The sequence below is a fragment of the Cinclus cinclus genome, chromosome 1 (genome assembly GCF_963662255.1).
Source record: "Cinclus cinclus chromosome 1, bCinCin1.1, whole genome shotgun sequence".
In the NCBI taxonomy this organism is placed as follows: Eukaryota; Metazoa; Chordata; class Aves; order Passeriformes; family Cinclidae; genus Cinclus; species Cinclus cinclus.
Genome location: NC_085046.1, coordinates 33,134,535 through 33,153,306, shown reverse-complemented (window position 1 = coordinate 33,153,306; position 18,772 = coordinate 33,134,535). Strand labels below are relative to the sequence as shown.

Sequence of the window (18,772 nt, the reverse complement as noted above, 5' to 3'; positions counted from 1 at the left end):
CTGAGTGGAGGTGGATGTCTGGTGGTTCGGAGTTGCTGAAGCCCTTGGTGTGCTTGGTCCTCTGGCAGGAGAAAAGAAATGTTTTCCATAGTGACATTTTTTTTTTTATGCCGGCCGTCGAGAGGGGAGGATTATATAGAATTAGCTCAAATTCCTGCTAGATTTACCTGCTTCTTTTTGGATGTTGATGTACAATTAGTGTATTTTACTACCTTTTAAAAGCGGCCATAAATTACAGGACTACAAGGGCTCTTTGTGTTGGCTTAATGAGCTGCTTAAATCTTAACTACAAAAAGGCGCTGCAAATGTCTATTCACGCTTGTATTTGGAAATTGAAAGCGAAAACACGGTACGAAGGAACCTTCCTCCGGTGGCATGTACCCACAGAATTGCGGGCAGAGATATTTGGGATTCCTTTAGGGACCCAACACCGACAGACACAGCTGACTCTGAGCAGAACTTCTCTCACAAGGGCACAGTCGATAACGCTGCTCTTTTTATCTACTTGGGAATGATCAAAGACCAACTTTATCAGACGCACGGATGTAGGTAAACAGCTCTGCGTCCCAGCTGATTGCAAATCTTTCGAGGCAGCGAAGAAATAAGTACTTATATCTTACGGGTGATGCCCGTTTCGTCTCCACATGGGAGTCTTGGCACACCTCTTACCAACTGGCATAAAAGTAAACTTGAAGCCCAGTAAAAATTCTAACTCTAATGATATTGCAGGTAACTTTCAATAGCATTAATGCTAGGAGTGGCTATTAATGCCAGAACGGGCGCAAAGGGTCTCCCTTAATGAAGGCAAGTTACGAACTCAGATCTGTTTGTTGTTACTGAGGCTGGAATTTAAACTCAGCTCGAAGCCATGTGTATAAAGCACAGAAAAATCAGTAGCACACCTACTGATAAACTCCACATTTTTTTCTACTAGAAACAGTCTTTCGGGTCTCCAAATCATCAAGGCAATAAAACACTACGTTGAGTGTCCAGGAACAGGAACAAAGCAATAAATGGGGTGGAGAGGGAAGTCTAGCGCCTGCGACTCGCAAGATCATTTGAATTTGCATCTGAAACCTCGTAACCACGCTACTAGAGCAACGAAAGCTTTCTCCAAATTCGGCGGAAGGGAATAATTTTCAGCTGCAATTCAGGACAGCACAATGTTAGGCAGACTCCCCCTTCTGCCTTCCCAAAGCACGGTCTGTGAAAGGTATTCACACGTCAAGAAGTTACTTTTCTTAAGAATTAATTAGTTTCCCCACTATATACACCAAGTTAATTGTTAAACAGTAGTTTTAGGATTAACTTGACCATTAATACCAATAAAGATGTTCACAGAAACAGGGTTTTGAAGCCAATAGCCACAGCTAGCGTTAAGGCATTTCAGATGACTTATGATTGTGATTTATTGCTTTTGTAGTTTCTATTTGCTCAAGACTGTAACTTCTAAAGCCATCTTTCTACTTTTGACGCAAAGCAGTCGATAACTTTTTGCAACAGCCCCAAGAAGGACTTGCTTTGCTTTTTTCAACATCTGCTCCATTCCCCATTAATTTCAGTTTCATTGTTGCAGAAGAACTTCTCTATGTGTTTCTTCTATGGGATGTAAACGTACCAAATTTAAAAGAGCCGTGAAGCCATCCCAAGCAAACACCGGCCTTGGTACATAAGTATGAGAACTGTGGAGTTAACAGGCGTGCTGATAGTTACAAACTCGGGCATGTCCTCTCTTTTTAAAAACTCTGTAGTTTTTATTCCAGTTCCTAGTGAGGGATAATATATGTATACCCTGGTACTAGCTTAGTCACTTCCATATGAAAAATTGCAAAGTTTTCTCCTGCTGTAACGTCATGCTGACTTTGCTGCAATGCCACTACTGTACACTGTTACGAATGGGTTTACATTCCAGTGGCCCATTTTTACAATCCAGGCGAGAGTATAATAAGGCTTCTGCATAACACTGGAAGTCATCTCTAAAAAGGAAACTCCTTCCATTCTGTTCAATTAAGTGTAGGTGAAGCAGTACGAGGGGATATAGCGTCTTTGAACTCATGGGAGATGGTGGGAAGATTTAGGCAAGGATGTATACAGGATGATGCATAATGCTGGAGTCACAGAACTGAACCAAGAGCACGTTAAAAGCGTGAACTATCTGATTTACTTTGACTCCTTCCAGAAAAGTTGTGTGAGCGGAGGGTTTCTTTTGTTTGTTTAGCTTATTGTGTCAATAGCACAAGTTAAACAATCTTACAGGGAAGATGTGATGGGTTCACACACAGGCGAAGCTGCCTGGCTCAGGGGCCACATACAACTTTGTTTTTTCTTTTTTTTTCTTAAATTTTTCCCCTTAGGCAAAGAACTCCCCCTCCCCAATTTTTTTTTCCAACGTTAGAAACCTATAATTTTGTGCATCACTCATACTAGCTGTATAGGAAATGCGTAAGCACAGGTTTAACAGCAAGGTCCCAAAAGATTTTGTAAAATTCAGAGGCTCGCCAGTGAAGGAAGGTGTATCCTTCATAGTGTTTTACGAGGACAAAAATCAACTAGCCTCTTAGAAGAGACTCTTTTTTGGCCTTTGTCAGGTAATTATAGGTCTTTTTAGCTTCTACAGGAGCCCTGATGTAGCGTGTGGGAGTCGAGCAAGCCCTGTACAATGGCAGGGTAGAGGGAGCTGGGGGTGTGGGGAAGGCTGGTAATAGTCCCGTTTAGAAAGGGGCTGGAAATAATAGCATTAAGATTTGGGCTTTCTTCGGGGCTTGCAGAGGACATGCGAAGTGGAGCAGAGTGGCGGGCCTGGGGAGCAAATGCCGGTTAATTAGGCTGAGTATCAAAGTGCAGCGTTATAAGAATTCCTCTTACCTTCCAATGGGTTTTGTGAAAAGAAATATTGGTGTGGGAGGAAAGAGAATCAGACCGATCTCCCTCTACAGTCATCTGCATCTCTTAGATTTTTTTTTCTCCTCTCTTAAAACTCTTCTTTAACATATTGGGTTAAGGCTTTAAAAAGTGAAGGCTCGCGCTAAGAAACCCTGTTCCTTCAATGATTCCCTATTTCAAATAAAAGGATTTAAGTTGACGTATGACCACGTGAGCACATAATACAGCGCATTATTGTGGCATTTGGAGTGGAGACCCGGTCTGGCTCCGTCTGCGGTTACGCTTTTCCAGTTTCTGTTCAGAGCAAGCACTGCTTTCTATTATTTTTTTTTTCTCCTGCCCCCATCACCGTCCCCACAAGAGCTGGCCATTTCGCTGACAGCTTTCGTTCCTTATGGAAAGGTTATTGTCGAGCCGAGAGGACGAAATGCTTCGTTAGAAAGGATGGATTTTATTTTAAGGTATTTCCGTTGATTGTTCATTTATGTGGTGAGTTATTGCTGTTCGAGGCAAAGGTCAGTAGCAGAGGCTGGAGCGAGTGCGTGTGTGTGCGTGCGGGTGTGTGTGCACCCGGAGCCAGGCTGCTTCCCCCTTTGTTTCAATTTGCTGTGGTAAATATTCAACTCTACCCTCGCAGCGAGCAGAGCAGGCAGAGTTTGCTTCTTTATTTATTTTTCTCCATAGAGATCCCACACTGCTGTTGATGGCCAGCTGCCTCCGCTACAGCCCCTCGATTGCCATTTTACCATTATTTATGACCGGCAAGAGATAGGAAGCCTCTTTTATTGTCGTGTGTGAATATTTCCCCTCTCAATTTTACTCTATTATTTTATTTGCGTGTTTGTGTGTTTATTTATTTATGTATTTGGGCAAGTCGGAGAAAGCGATGTGGGGGGTGTGTGATGCTCCTCTGTCGGGGTCGTGCTCGAGTGTGCGGCAGCGGTTGTTGTTTTATGAGTGTTTGTTCGGCCGCTGCCGCTCCGTAAATCGATGACTGCGCGATCGTGCTGCCATTTTATTTATGATGCTTTAGTGGTACTTTGTTTATTGTGCGAGGAGCGCTGCATGAGTGCTCAGCTCTGTGGCAAGGCTTCCCCTTCCCAAATGAGCCAAGGCTCTCCTCTTTATTTCTCCGCGGTGAGAAGGAGCTGAACCAAGAGCCAGACACGGCTTCTAACAATAAATCAGCCCTAAAAATGTGGGTTTTTTTTCTGCCTCTCTGAATGGGGATCTGGAAAGAGAGAATAAAAAGGAGAGGAGTAGGACGTGTCTTCTAGGAAAACATATACTAGCTCTAAATTAATATAAGTGCCGTCGCTTACATAAATATAGATATATCCATATATATAAATATGTAACTATTTCCGTATACTTATCAATATGAATGCATAGATACAAATGCACTTAAAATGACAAAAAATTTGAAAGATTACTCGTCTTTCCAAAGAGGGCAAAATGCTAAATGAAACCTTATTTCGCCGGTGTGCCCCGGCTTTGGGAGAGGTTGGAGCCCTGGGTCTCGCTTTCTTCCAGTTTACTCCATGCCTCTGTCTTATTCTGTTGAGCCATTTTGTGTCCAGTTATGCTCGTTTGTGATTGCTCGTAAGGGGTCAGAAAGAGGGAGAGAGGGAGAAAAGTGAACGATGATAAAAACTCCACTGAGATCACCAAAAAAAAAAAAAAAAAAAAAAAAAAAGGTTATTGCCACTCGGAGTTATTCGCGGCCGTTCTGCAGAGACCTTCAGGGTGATGTTTGGGATGGTCTCATGTTTTCCTGCTCTTTAAAGCGGTTCGCGAAGCAGAACTGACCCAAATAAATTTTATTTCCCCTTCTCGCCCTGCTGAAGCACGGTGTCTCTTCAGCGAGGAAAGGAAAGCTCTTTTACTCCCATCTGTGTGTCTAAGAGCCAAGACTGGCGTTGCCGGACTTCGAAATGGGCCAAAATGTGCCTCAAAAATAAAATCCAAGCTTTAATTACAACTAAATTACTTGGCAGCCTTTCCTCTGATTTATGACCCAGTTTGGATGCATATTGACCCAGTTAAAACACTCGTAAATAATACAATCCTGCTCTAGAGTAGAAGAAAGCAAGAAGAGTTCTGGAGGAAAGGGGGACTTCGGCGAGTTGTGTAAATAACTTCAGTCCGCTGAGCAAATAGCAGAGTGCGTTGCCTCTCTAGTGCTAGAATTTACAAACAAAAAATTAGATTGATCACGGCTTGCTTCGATTGTCCGGTCCTTTTCTAATTCAGCTGATACCCCCTTCTAACTCTTTTACGACTTGGACAGGCACCACTTCCAGAACTGGCCCACTCTCTCCCAACTCCCTGCCTTGCTATTTCATGTCTAAGAGATCCCCCAGAACCAGCCCTGAATTATGGTGTTGCCTGCTCCCATTTCGGGGCATCCAAGGACAAGGCGCTTTACAGGCATTATTTTATTCGGAAAATAGTAATTCGGGGGAGGTGGGGGGAGGGAGGGGAGGGAGTGCCACAGAGTGGGACTCTTCGGGGAGAAAAGGCAGGTCATTTCTGACTCAGAAATCAGCCCCAAACACTGCTCGTCCCTCCCCGAGCTGAGCCCTATCTCTCTCCTCGGAATGGAGCAGAAAGAAAATATTCGGCCTCTGGGAGGGAAAGACAGATAAAAGCAGCAGGGATCTGTGCGTTGGGACACTTATCCCGACATCATAGGAGACATAAAGAAAAATAATCATCTTCTCATGTTTAAAATTACCTCTTTGGGGAGAGAGGGGGCGTGGGGAAATGGGACTAATTGGAGAAATCTCGCAAAATACTATTTGCAGGCAGTAAGATGAATGAAAGAAACACTTCCATATTCCTTCCATTTCGGTTTTCACGATTAAAGTCCTTAGATATCCTTTCATTTTTAAAAAAAACTCCCCCAGCTTCCCGTTCCCCGTTCATAAATACAGACATTTAGTCAGAATATCCCGCTGGAGATGGCTCCCAAGTTGAAACGCGCTGTTAGGAAAAACTCGCCCGGATTTCGGCAGGGCCCCCCAAACCGGCAGGCTCCCCGGTGTCCACAGATTTTCGGCAGTCCCCATCTTTTCTCTCCCTGTCCAAATCCTCCTCGCCAGTCCGGGGGGCTCCGTCGGGGCGCAGCGCTGCCTCTCAATATTTGGCCGGGCAAGTGGGCGAATGGCAGATCAGCAGTTTCAGAAGAAAGTGTGGGGTTGATTATTGACTAAAAAGACTTTTTTTTTTTTTTCTTCTTCCAAAGCAACATTCACAGGATTGTTTGAAGCAAAACGCATACGAAGGATTTTTGCCTCTTCTCTCCTCCTACGCTGGCCGCTTCCCCTTTCATGTGGTGCCTTCTCACTTATGCCATAAGGAGCAAGTGTTTTCTGTTTTAGTGCTCTGTTTACAGCTTTGGTGCACGAAGTCATAAATCTTGCATAGCCATAAATGACAAAAACCATTGGTATGCGTAAGAGGCCACCCCAGCCTTATAGTGCTTTTTATTTCTCGCTTCCCCCTCGCTTTGTTTGTGTTTAAAGATGACGCTGGGTTCCCTCGTGCTTTAAACGGGCTAGTTATATTTATAATGCCTTAATTAACGAAGTAACGTCAAGTTTACACCTAGATTTTATTCGCAGGCTCCGCTTAATGCACGGAGCCCAGAGCCCCGTTACCGTGTGCCAGACGGGCAAGATCTGCAACTTTGTTTGAGTTCTCGTTTGCACGGTCGCTGCCGCGTTTCTGTTGCAGGAAACCGGGGGGACACCGCCACCCCCCAAACCCCGCGGCGCTGAGGAAAGAGGCGAGAGCCTTCCCCAGCTTTTTCGCCTCGGATAGCAGGAGAAGGCGAGCTGCCAGGCGCCGGGCCCGCGTCCACGCGAGGTTCCTGCCCACGCGTCCCCACGGGGTGCTGCGGGCACCCCGACCCGTATGTGCAGCACATGTGCGTGCGTGAGCGCCTCTGTGCCCGTCCCGGGCGCTGGGGATATTTGAGGGGGGCAGGGGGGTGTCTGTGTGTACATCTGTGTGTGTGTGTGCGCTCACGCATGCATGAGTTAATAATTAGTAACTCTAATGATTTCCAGCGTGGCTCTGAAAGCATTGCCCAGAGCGGGGATCCTGGTGGGCTTCGGTTGGCTCTCCGGACCCAGCCCCGGCTCTCCGGGTTTTGCTCCCCTCCCCGGGACCCAGCCGGGGATGTGCGGGGCTCCTGGCCGTGGGGAGAGGCAGAGGGGCTATTCTGCAGCTGCCCCCCAAGCCCACCGGTGAGAGGGACAAACTCAAACCCCCACAGCAGCACCCTGGAGGCTGGTGAGAGCGACCCTTTGTGAGCGCCGTTTGTCTTCATTACCATAATTTTCCTGGACTTCGGTGACGCCCGGGTGCGGGGGGGCCGCACTCCTTCACTGCCGTGCTCCTGCGTTCCCTCCCCAGCCCCCACCCTGCCCCATGCTTCCCCAGGCGGCCGCCTTTCTTTCTTCCTTCCTTTTTTTTTTATATTTTCCTCCCCCCCCCCCTCCAACTCTCCCCCTCCTCCTTCCCTCTCTCTCCTTCTCTTCCCAGAGCAGCCCTGGGAAACATCCCCGTCCTCCGTGCCCCGCACAGGGGGAGCCCGGGACGCCGGGGACCGGCTCGGGGTAGGGTGCGCAGCCTGAAGCGTCAGGGGAGCGGGGTAGGCGGGTGAACGGAGCTACCGACCCCATCCCGTGCGGGGCAGGACTCGCCCCTCCCGGCCGGGGGGTGCCGGGTGCGGATGAGCTGAGCCGGTGCCCACCCCGCGGCCACAGGGATCGAGTTGGGGCAGACAGCCCCTGCTCTCTGGGTTGTGTCGCCACAAAAAAAAAAAAAAAAAAAAAAAAAAAAAAAAAAAAGGAAAAAAAAAGAGAGAGAGAGAGCGAGAGAGAGAGGGAGAGAGAGAGAGAGAGCATGCTGGCTTCCGCCTCAGTCGTCAGAAGTTAAGGTAAGCAGGCCACAAATACGCTGCTATCAGTCGTGAATGGCGGAGTTTATGTCCCAGTGATTTATGACCGTAGACTTAAATGTCGGTTCAAGAAGAGTTCACAAGCTGGGGCTTCCTTCCAGGCAGTGACTGATACCCTTACACTTCGTGTTCAGGCAGCTCTCTCTCCTCTCTTCCCCCCACCCCCCACCTTCCCTCAACTTTGTCTTTATCTTTCAGGAAATCTTTCAGGGGGGCTGCTTGGTTTTTCGTCCTTGAGTCAGAGTTTGGGGCTCGATTGGGAGTTACAGGGTAAAGTTCTGGTGTGCTTGGGAAAGGGGGGAAGCGCAGGGAAGGAGAGGCTCGGAGAGAGCTGAAGTGGGGAGTGGGGGAAACCAAGCGGACTTGCCTCCCCAGGCAACTTTCATCTGCTTGTTCTGAGCTGTCTGGGTGGGGGGAGAGACGTTGGTAAAGTGCAGAGCCGTGTATTGCACAAACCGAGATGGAACCGATAAAACCGGCACTGGAAAGATTTGGGACCCATTTGTGTTTGTAAGACCTCTCTTTTTTTGTCTTCGAAGGGGAGCGGAGAGCTCTCCCCATCTCAGGCACTGGCTGGGGTGGTAAATCCACCTCCTCTCCCCTTTCCCGTTAGGACGCTGTGGTTATCGTTGTCGCTCTTAATCCCGCTATTCCCACTTTCTCCTGGAATGACCGGGCGCTCCTCAGGTTACCCCCGCTCCTCTATAACTTTGTAGGAAGTGATTAACTTGGCGAACCCAAACTCGGGATCTGACTTTTTTTTTTTTTTTTTTTTTTTTACTTGCTGGCAGGCGGCCGAAGCTCCAATAATATTTTGCCTTCCAAGTAAAATTGCCTATTGTCTGCAGGCCGGCAGCTACGGGAGCAGCGCACCCCGCATCCTCGCTCCGCGCTGCCCGTCCTGCCAGCGCCACAAACTTCGCAGCGGCTGAAGGAAGGTGAAATATTTGGTGTCGCGGTCATGAAAGGAGGGTGCCTTTGTGAAATCACCGCTGGCTGATTGTTTCCTCCTTCTCCTCTGGTAGTGGTGTCTCTTTCAAATGAACTGAGAGAAATCACACCAGGCCTCGATAGCACAGGGAAGGAGAGGCGAGGAGCTGGAAATTGTTTATGCGCCTCAGATCTCCATCGGCTTATTAGCTTAATAGCATCCAAAGAGCTTGATTAGTGCAATAACAGGGTAACCGCCCTGCTGTAGGTGTGTTACCTTCATTTTGTTACGGTCTAACAAAGGGAATACTGTTTTCTAAGAACTTGTATAACTTGAAAGGCTTAGAACGAGCTCGTTTGGTGCTTGTGTTGTGCAAGGCTTTTCGCCCCTAAGCATTTGTCCTCGTTAGATGTTTTTGGGGGAGAAATATCCAGCTGCTTAAGTGCAGGGAAAGTGGTAAAAGGAAAGAGGCTCTTCTGATCTGAAAAGACGTGGTTATTTGCCAGCAAGGGGTTAGGGGGACGGTGAGGAAAACACTTCAGTTTCTGAGAACAATGTGAGTGCATATGGAAACACCTCATAGGTTGGAGGTTACGCACAGGTCTCCTCTCTCATTAACACGGGCGATTCTTTAATTGGTTATTTTCAGGCAGGTGACGAGTAGACTGTAATGGGGGGGGGGGGGGGTGTAATCCCAGAAAGAAAGGTAGATGGGTGAAAAAAAATAAAAAAAAAAAAAAAGAAAAAAATGGGGGGGTGGGGGGGGAGGGAAGGGATTCGCCCGGGCAGGAGAAGCATTCTCTGAGTTTGTGTCCACCCTCTCCCTAGCCAAGTGACCCTCATACATCAAATTACATAGCAGTCTCCAAGACAGAACCTATTATCGCTAAGTTGGAAGGAAAGTTCAAGCCGTGGTCATGGAGATGAACGCTGGTTTTTCAGGTTTCTGGTGTGTTTTTTTCCCCCAATCCATCATGTTTTAACAGGTAGGATCTGGCTGATTCCACGAAAAGTTAGTGTCTTGAAAATAACTGCTGAAAAAAAACCAAACCAACGACCGCCCCTGCTGGCCTCTCTGAAGGGGCTTTGCGCGGCGCCGGGCGCGGTTGAGGCTCCAGACCCACTCGCGAGTGGGAGGCAGGCTCGGGGAGTTCCGTGGAGCGCCCCAAGCCGCGCTCCAGGACCGAGAGGGAGCCGCTGCGGGCGGGGCTCGCCCGGGCAGAAACTGCCGCTGCCAGGGTGCATGACCTGGGCGGCTCGGGGCGGTGTGCGGGCACGGAGAGGAGAAGGTGCTGGCTTCGTTTATTTTCCTATCGAGCATTTTATAGACAAGCCAAAATCCATCACTTGGGATCGGGGTGTTTAAATATTCCTGCTTAGGAAACCTTTCCACCCCGCTCCTGCCCCCTGCCATACGTAGATGGGAACCATCTCGTATATTTATTTAAAGTTGTATGAAGAGCCGTAACCAAGAGAGAAAGGCTAAAAATAAAACGACGCTGGTTAAAGGAGGGTGTTTGATCTTAGAGCTGGACTGAAGGAATAGCCCAGCCCCTTTGCACTACCGATTCCTCGATCACCCTTATCTCAGAGACCGGTATTAAAACAGCCTCTTGATGATAAACGATCAACCCGCTTGCTCTGTTCCTTAAGAAGAAAGAAATAATAATAAAAAAACCAAACCTAGAAAGCCTCTATCCCGGTGCAGCAAAGCACATATTTGTCGCTGCCAGTAAATCCAGGCAGCTTTTATATCGAAATGCTCCACGCCTGAGGCCAAGTCATGCTGCTAAATATTGCTGACCACTTTTTCTTTTATGGCTTTCATGTCACTTAGCTATTGAAAGTAAGATGGATTTGTACCATTTCTTCACCCTGCTCTGCTCTCCCCACACCCCAGGTCTGCCCGGAGAGGCCATTGGAGGAGGAGCGCCACGTGACAGAGGGGTGCCAATGTTATTCTCCAAGGGTGTCAAGACCCTGTCAGTTTGCGAAATAAATATTGGGAAACAACGAAATGCAAAAAGCGACCTACTACGACAGCTCTGCAATCTATGGTGCCTACCCCTACCAAGGAGCAAATGGTTTCACTTATAATGCGAGTCAGCAGCAATATCCTCCATCTTCATCACTTGTGGAAACTGAGTACCACCGCCCCGCGTGCTCTCTCCAGTCCCCTGGCAGCTCTGTGTCCCACCACAAGGCCAATGACATCAGTGAGAGTTGCATGAGGACCCTCCCCAGCCAGACTCTCCAGCCCCCCAGCCTCGCTGACCCACAGGCTCCACCGCAGCCGCCTCCAGCCCAGCAGTCACAACCTCCACCTCCGTCCTCCACCTCACCATCTCAAAATGCCAGCAGCAACCCTGCCCCGGCCAACCCCACCAAGAGCCCAGCTCTTAACTCACCCACCGTGTCCAAACAGATATTCCCATGGATGAAAGAGTCCCGGCAAAACACAAAGCAGAAAAACAGCAGTTCCAGTTCAGGTATGAAACATGCTCCCCCTCTCCCTGGGTATTCCTGGGCTGACTATGCATCTGGTGGGGAGGAGGGCTGTCTTACCCACCTTCACTTCAGGGAGGGGAGGGTGGGGGCTTTTATACCCTCTGAGTTGACCCCATGAAACTTTTGGAAAGGGCTTGCCATCACTCCGCTTATTCACTGAGGGGAGCTCAGTGAAAAAAAAAACGACAAAAACCACCCCATGAAAAACTTTCCCAGCCTTGCAGAATGGGTCTGAACTGACTTTGCTTCCTAGTGGCAGAACCATTTGTGCCCTTCAGCATCTATCACATTTCTTAGGTAATCCCCCCTTCAGTAAATCATGTCAGTGTGGAGCAGCCCAGGCCTTAAGCCAGAGGCTTGTCCCGAGTACTTTGTTGGCATGGTGCTGTTAGATTAATAAGACAGTGACCTATCTCTGCTGAAGTGTAACGGGAATAAAATAGCTCATAATCATGTGTAGGCAGGATCAATGCCCTGCGTGCAGTCGGAATCTCTTCCTATTTTAATAAGCTGATTGGCAAAGTTACAAGTCTGGTAAACAAAAACCATTCTGGAGTGCTATAAACTTCAGCCCATAAAACATTATTTGAGGGATGAAAGTGTATATCAATGCTTTTATTACTCAAGGAAACCCAAACTGATAACACCAGTGCTAGCTCTAAAGCCCAGAAGCCAGGATTATTTTGACTTCTTCCTCTTTTTTGCTTAAATGTGCCTTGGAAATAGTGTTCAAAACTTTAGCAAATGTTTTGCCAGTGTGCTTTTTAAAGCTGTAGTAACACTGCTGTTTACAGCCCTCCATATAATGTATTTACTTTATTGCAAAGCAGCAACATTTAAATTTATCTCTATGCCTACATGCAAGCCCAGCTACTGTATGTTCTTCTTTATATATATTATACTTCCCAATCACTACCATATGTTCATGCTATATACCAGACATGATTAAAAAAATCCACTGCACTCTACACTGACAACTTTATATTTATATGATAAAATGTTGTATTGTAGATACCTAACTTTCAGGCATTTGTGTGTGCGTAATAAATATCTACGTATATAAATATATATATACATATATATATAAGTTTCCAGAAAAGAGGGGTTTAGGTCTTTACAGAGATGGAGAACAGCAAGTTCTTGAAGACCCTGATCCCACTATGTCAGCAGAGCCACAGGTTCACTTTCAGATTTTCTAAACCTCACTGTGTTTCCCTGAACCTTCCTTGCTTCTCTTTACCAAGCTCAAGATTCGTTGCATGCTGTCATTCTTAGGGGAAGCAAGTGTAGTCATATAGTGGCACTAATGAGGCGAAGGAACTCTTTTAAGTCTTGGAGCTTGGCACAACTGAGCTCATGCCATGGGGGAGTACTCGTTTCACGCATGGGCATCCATCTTGCCTTTGGGAGCTGAGCTCTCCAGGTGCTGGTGGTGTTGGCCATTTTCTCATGTTGCCATGTGTAGGTTCACCATGCTGATTGTGTTCTTTGTGTGATTTACATAGGTGAGAGTTGTGCTGGTGATAAAAGCCCTCCAGGGCAAGCCTCCTCTAAGCGAGCCCGTACAGCTTACACAAGTGCCCAGCTGGTAGAACTGGAAAAGGAGTTCCACTTCAATAGGTACCTTTGCAGGCCACGAAGGGTAGAAATGGCTAATTTGCTCAATCTCACAGAAAGACAGATCAAAATCTGGTTTCAAAACCGCAGAATGAAATACAAAAAGGATCAAAAGGGAAAGGGTATGATGACCTCTTCAGGAGGACAGTCCCCAAGCAGAAGCCCTGTCCCTCCAGCTGCTGGGGGATATCTAAACTCTATGCATTCTTTAGTAAACAGTGTCCCCTACGAGCCCCAGTCGCCTCCACCATTTAACAAGCCTCATCAAAACACCTATGGCATCCCTGCATCGTATACTGCTCCTCTTAATAATTGCCCACCGCCTCAAAAGAGATACACGGGGACAGCAGCTGTGACACCTGAATATGATACTCATCCTCTTCAAGGCAACGGTTATGGGAATCCACACATACAGGGAAGCCCCGTCTATGTAGGGGGCAACTATGTGGAGACCATGACCAATTCTGGGCCTTCCATCTTTGGTCTAACTCATCTCCCTCATCCTCCCTCTGCCAACATGGACTACAGTGGGGCTGGGCCGATGGCCAACAATCACCACCATGGACCTTGTGATCCACATCCAACATACACAGACCTTACCGCTCACCATCCTTCTCAGGGAAGAATTCAGGAAGCGCCCAAACTCACTCATCTGTAAGAGACAGGAGTCACTAAGAGGAACACCAAGCCCCCAAGTTTTGGAAAGTACTCATCCCTTCCCTTCTCTCTCCTCCCCCCAACATGTGCCCTCCCCTTCCCTTCTCGTTTCTTTTGTTCGTTTTGGTTTGTTTTGTTTCCTTTCGTAAAAGCGTTTTCTAGTTTATGTGACGTAGCAATATTTGTTGCTTGAATTGCTCTATAGTTTCACTAGTGGATATTTATCTTCTTGAACTGTAGCCTTGTATCTCACTTTGGGAGTATGCAGAGGCTTTATACTTTACCTTCTACACTTTTATCAAAACAGGGTATATGAACAAATTTTCTATAAAAGGAATTCTTAAATGTGAATTTGTTCGTACATGATTGATCCCACGGGGAAGCAATTTTTTTTATTGCACTTCTTTTAAATAGCAAGAAAGACATCAAAAGCGCTTGGACAGGGACTTCCTGGACAATTATTGATACGTGTAAGTCTTTCAATGTGTGTATGCTGGTGAACATTCAGATTTATTTATATTTTTTTTTCGCAAACATTGAATAATCTAAGTGTTTAAAATTTTATTTATCCCCATTTGTTCATATTTATATATATATAAAAAAATCTGTACCCTGAATATTCAGGAGGCCATATATTAGATGGCATATCGGCACGTGTTAGAAATATCATTTGAAAGGAAACTATTAACTCCTTTTACTAAAAATAGTGATAATAATGATGATGACGATGCAATAAAATCTGGGAAAAAAGATCGCGGTTTGAATACTTCATGCTTGTAACATCCGGCTAGGCAAAAAGTGTGTGAAGCTGAAAAGGCTAGATTTGTTTTGAAAGTTATACATTCCTTGCTGCTCACGTTCTGGAAAAAAAAAATAAAGTTTTTATTCTGAATAATAAAGAGTTAAGAACACGTTCTTCGCAGCGCAGGGGAATGGAGAGCCCTTCATGACGTGGGGAGCTAGGAAACTCGTCTGTAAACTTACACGAGAATCTGCTCACCCGAAGGGCCCCGCGACGCCTTTTCAGCATTTCATAGGCAGGGAGAGAAATTTTTTCTTTCCCCCCCCCCTTTTTTTTTTTTCTTTTTTTTTTTTTTTCTTCCTTTCTTCCGGCAGACTTTAGGGCCCGCGGCCGCCGCCTCCTTCCGCGCCCTCTGCGCGGTGCCCGGCGGGCGCGGATCGCCCCCTCCCCGCGGGCTCCGGTGGGGGATCGGCCGCGGAGCAGCGCCGGGAGGACAGCCGGGGGTGTGGGTGTGGGTGTGGGTGTGGGTGTGGGTGTGGGTGTACAGGCGTGTGCGGGAAGCACGGGCACCGGAGCTCAGGATAAAGCCCCGTGTGGGTGCGGGCGCGGAGGGGCCTCCCGGTCGCCGGGCTGGAGCTCTGAGCGGGCGGCGGAGGCTGCGGAGCCCCGCCAGCGCTGGGGAGCAGGGTCTGGCCGAACCGCGAATGCGCTGGGAGCTGCATGAGCGCACTGCTGCTCCTTCCACTGGCTACCCCCGCCGTTTTCCCCTTTTCTTATAAGAAGTAGATTTTACCTTTTCCTTTCCCTGGTTTTTTTTTTTTTTTTCCCCGGAATATTTTTTTTTAATATTTTACTGGGACTGATTTAATTCTTGCTGAGCCGCCTTTCCTCCCACGGCAGCCCGAAGGTGTGGGGGAGGGGAGCCTTGTGCTCCGTTTCTTCCCGCGGGGGGGTGTGGATGTGTGTGCGGGTGTGTGTTTGTGTCGGGAGGCGGGGGGGAGCACGGTTCTGTAGAACGGCGACGGTTCCGGCCCCAAACGGGCACCCGCAGGGGACCCTGGTCCGAATCGGCTCGAGGTAGAAGGGAGAAACCCGCAAGCTTGTGCTTAAATCCGATTTTTCTTCCTTTCAGGCGAAATGTCCGTAATTTTTAGATTGAAACTTGAAAGATAAATCAAAACGGACCTTAATAGACTAGGTAAAATATACCCCTGCACGTTTATAAAGACATATTCCTATGCTGTGTAGATAATAACGCACGCTGTTCACCATCTGTATCTTCTAGAGCACAGAAAAAAATGTCGCCATTTTGGTCTCATGCTGAAATATTATTAATCTTTGGGCTTTACCTTGTTCCCAGAACCATCCTTGCCTGATGCCGAAACATTGTCATGCATCCGTGAATCTATATAGAGCTTTTCTGCATAAATAGATAAAGCATGCCCAGTCAAAGAAAAAGGATAGCAAATAGATTTATACCGTTCTGTTTATTGTATATATAGACATGTAACCGCGGAAGGAAAGGCTGTGTAGGCTAATATTTTTCACTGAAACCTGATTATTACCCAATACAGACCAGCGACTGATTATTACTTTTGTAGGAGAAGGAAGCATTTTTACAACATTGCAAGACAATGCTCGTTTCGAAGGAGCGCCCGTAAAAAAATCCAAGCCGCCACCCCCCTTGCCCTCAACCCGCCCCCCCCAGGTCTCGGATCAGTTAGGTTAGATACAACAAAAGGTAACGGTACAGCCACGATACTTACTGAGTGCTTCCTTTAGCACCACGAATTAAATTTAGGAAAACGTTCAAATAGAAGGAAGTTGGCGTTTCACTCCCCTCCCACCCCGAAGAAAGAAAAATACAGGCGATTTTTTCCCCTTCTTTCCATAAACCGTATTCAATCCTCTCTTCAGAGCCTGTAGGTTGCAAATAAGAATTCGTAATTTTGCATTTAAGATTCGTCCGATTAAAAGATTCCCCTGGAGGCAGCAGTAATTGATTTTCCCAAGAATTTCTCGTCCTCTCTGCAAAGGTTTTGTTCCAGGTGGTTTTTGTATTAGACTGACCACAAGAAACAAATGTGCAGAATGGAGACACCCACACAGGTTTTACTCACAAAGCCTGGTTAAAGTCCAAACCTCTCTCTTTATTATTTGTCATCCTGCTCTTAAATCCAAATATTTTTCCAGAGGGAAAAGAAAAAAAAAGGAAAAAAAAAAGAAGAAGAAATCAGAGAAAAGAAAATGTAGGCACCAAGAAGCAAAATAAAACTGGACTTTTCCCACAAGCAGCCCAGTCCTCTGCCAGCATATTTTAAAAGCAGCTTTTTTCCTTGTTTACTTGCGTTTCTTGCTCTGCCTCTTTTCACGGCCACATTTGATCTTGGAAAGAGCAAGAAGCTTTAAATGTGTTCTTAAGGGCCAGTAGCTGTCAAACCTTTTGGCGGCCAAGATTGATCGCGGGCAGACACCACCAGAGCTTTGTTTGGACTAAAAGCAAGAAAATTAAACCCCTTGCATTTTCCAACAGCATCGATATTTGTAAGGCATCCCTTTTGAGGGATTAAATGACAAGTCTCGTTCTATATTTTATTTAAACAAGCAACCACCAAAAAGCCCATTTAAAGCCTCTCGGCCCCTCCCCTCCCCCTCTCTCCAATGCCTTCGCAGATATGCTATATCTTGTGGGTGCATTAACTTAAAACCGATTTTTTAAATGCACTTCGTGCAGACTGGACGCAGACTGATCCACTGAGTGCTTGGGGTCTTGTTTTCTATTTTTCCCCCTCGTCTTTTTTTTATTTTTTATTTTTATTTTTTTTAAATTATAAAATTACGAAGACGGTTGCCGACCCCTGCTTGGCAACTCTGAAAATAAAGTGACACGGCACCTCATCGCTCTGGCGATGGTTTCTGGCTCCTGGAGGACGCGGAGAGCGGCTCGGAAGCGCCTTCCCCCGGTCCCTGGCGCACCCCACCCTGCCGTGCACCCCAGGCTCCGCGGGCAAGCAAGTCCCGTCCGGACTGTCTAGGGCGGCTGTGACCATAGGATTCATCGGGTTGGTGATTGTAGCCATCATTGTCATCGCTGTCCCTGTCGCCTCAGTATGGTTGGAAAAATATGCCAAAAGCATCCAAATTCGGGACTTGCTTCGACCTGGCAGGGGTGACTGGAGGCGGCGGCGGCAAGAGCCAAGCGTCGGAGGCGAGTGCCGTCTCTCAAGACAGAACCCCGTAGAATTTTCGCTCTATCTGGCCCCTTCAAAACAAACGCGCTACCAGCCCATATATTTCCTGGTAATCGAAAATACTCACCAGACCCAGCCTACTACGGTTATTAAGCAAATTATGCCAGCAGACGGGAGTATCGTTTGCAAGCTAAGGCACGGGATATATACTTTTTTTTAAAAGAGGCAACAGCCAGACGCGTTTGCAGCCTCGCGATTTGGCTCTCCCAGAGAGGTTCTCCTAGGGTTATGTGTTACGGTCCAATCCCGGGAAGCCAACTGGAGAGGGAAGTCATGAAGCGCCAGGGCTGCTGCCTATGTGACTCTTCCCCTCGAAGCGAGGTTGCTGAGGAAGATCCTGATAAACAATGGCTCAGCACCGACGACCGATTGTTCTTCGTACTGTACACCCGATAGTCGCCAAAAAAGAAGAGTAAAAAAAAAAAAAAAAAAAAAGAGAAAGAGAGGAAAAAAAGAAAAAAAAGAAAGAAAGAAAGAAAAAAAATCAAACAAGAACGCAAAGCCAAACAAACAAATAAACAAAAATACAAAGGAGCAAAGGAACCCATTGAGACTGAGTCGGGAAGGCGAAACTAGTTTTGGAGGAAGTGCTATTCCTAGGAAAAAATCAAGACCCTCTGCTTCAGACTCCTGCCTGGGTGCAACTTCTTATGCGGGGGCCTGACGGTGTCAAAACTTTGAAGATTAATGGATTACTTTGTTAATGACTCAAGGCGTCAGATTGAGGTGCTTAAATGATTTGTGAGGTGCAAAGCGTTTTCCTGACAGTCCCAAACAATGAGAGAAGAGTGTGCGGGTGGATGCAAGGAAGGCAGCAGGCTGCAGGACAAGCAGCCACACACACACACACACACACGCACACACACAGACACACACACACACACACACTCGCAGCCTCTCTCACAAACATATCCACGCACACGCACCCTCCTCCTCACCACCGATCATTTCAGATTAGGACGCCGAGGGGATAGATACTCGAGATATCATTTCCCCTTTTAAAAAAAATTGTAAATAAAGCCTTTCTGGCCCCCAATGAGGCGTTCCTTCCCGACTTTTTTGGATCAATCAAACAGACAGTGGCTTCTTTTGATTAAAGCCCAAATTGTCATTGGGCAGAGGCAATCATGTGACAGCCAATTCGGTCCAATTTCAACCTTGTCTCCATGAATTCAATAGTTTAATAGTAGCACGGTCCCCATACGGCTGTAATC

The 18,772-nt window shown here is 47.0% G+C and overlaps 1 protein-coding gene across 3 annotated transcripts; it reads left to right on the top strand.

Moving 5' to 3' along the window:
* The first annotated feature begins 3,858 nt into the window (after positions 1 to 3,858).
* On the top strand, positions 3,859 to 15,720 carry HOXA3 (homeobox A3). Of its 3 annotated transcripts, XM_062495834.1 has the most exons (3): positions 3,859 to 3,873; positions 10,798 to 11,272; positions 12,797 to 13,566. In XM_062495834.1, exons 2-3 carry the CDS (start codon positions 10,801 to 10,803, stop codon positions 13,564 to 13,566), a joined length of 1,242 nt encoding a protein of 413 aa, XP_062351818.1. In that variant the 5' UTR covers positions 3,859 to 3,873; positions 10,798 to 10,800. The 3 variants fall into 3 exon arrangements, with proteins under 3 accessions (XP_062351818.1, XP_062351828.1, XP_062351810.1); XM_062495844.1 differs by lacking the exons at positions 3,859 to 3,873; positions 12,797 to 13,566 and adding an exon at positions 15,668 to 15,720 and having other exon boundaries at positions 10,801 to 11,272; XM_062495826.1 differs by lacking the exon at positions 3,859 to 3,873 and having other exon boundaries at positions 10,801 to 11,266.
* The last annotated feature ends 3,052 nt before the right edge of the window (positions 15,721 to 18,772 follow it).

Coding starts and splice junctions, on each gene's coding strand:
- HOXA3 (XM_062495834.1), top strand. CDS start 10,801: ATGCAAAAAGCGACCTACTACGACAGCTCTGCAATCTATGGTGCCTAC. Junction 11,273..12,796: donor AAACAGCAGTTCCAGTTCAG/GTATGAAACATG, acceptor TGATTTACATAG/GTGAGAGTTGTGCTGGTGAT.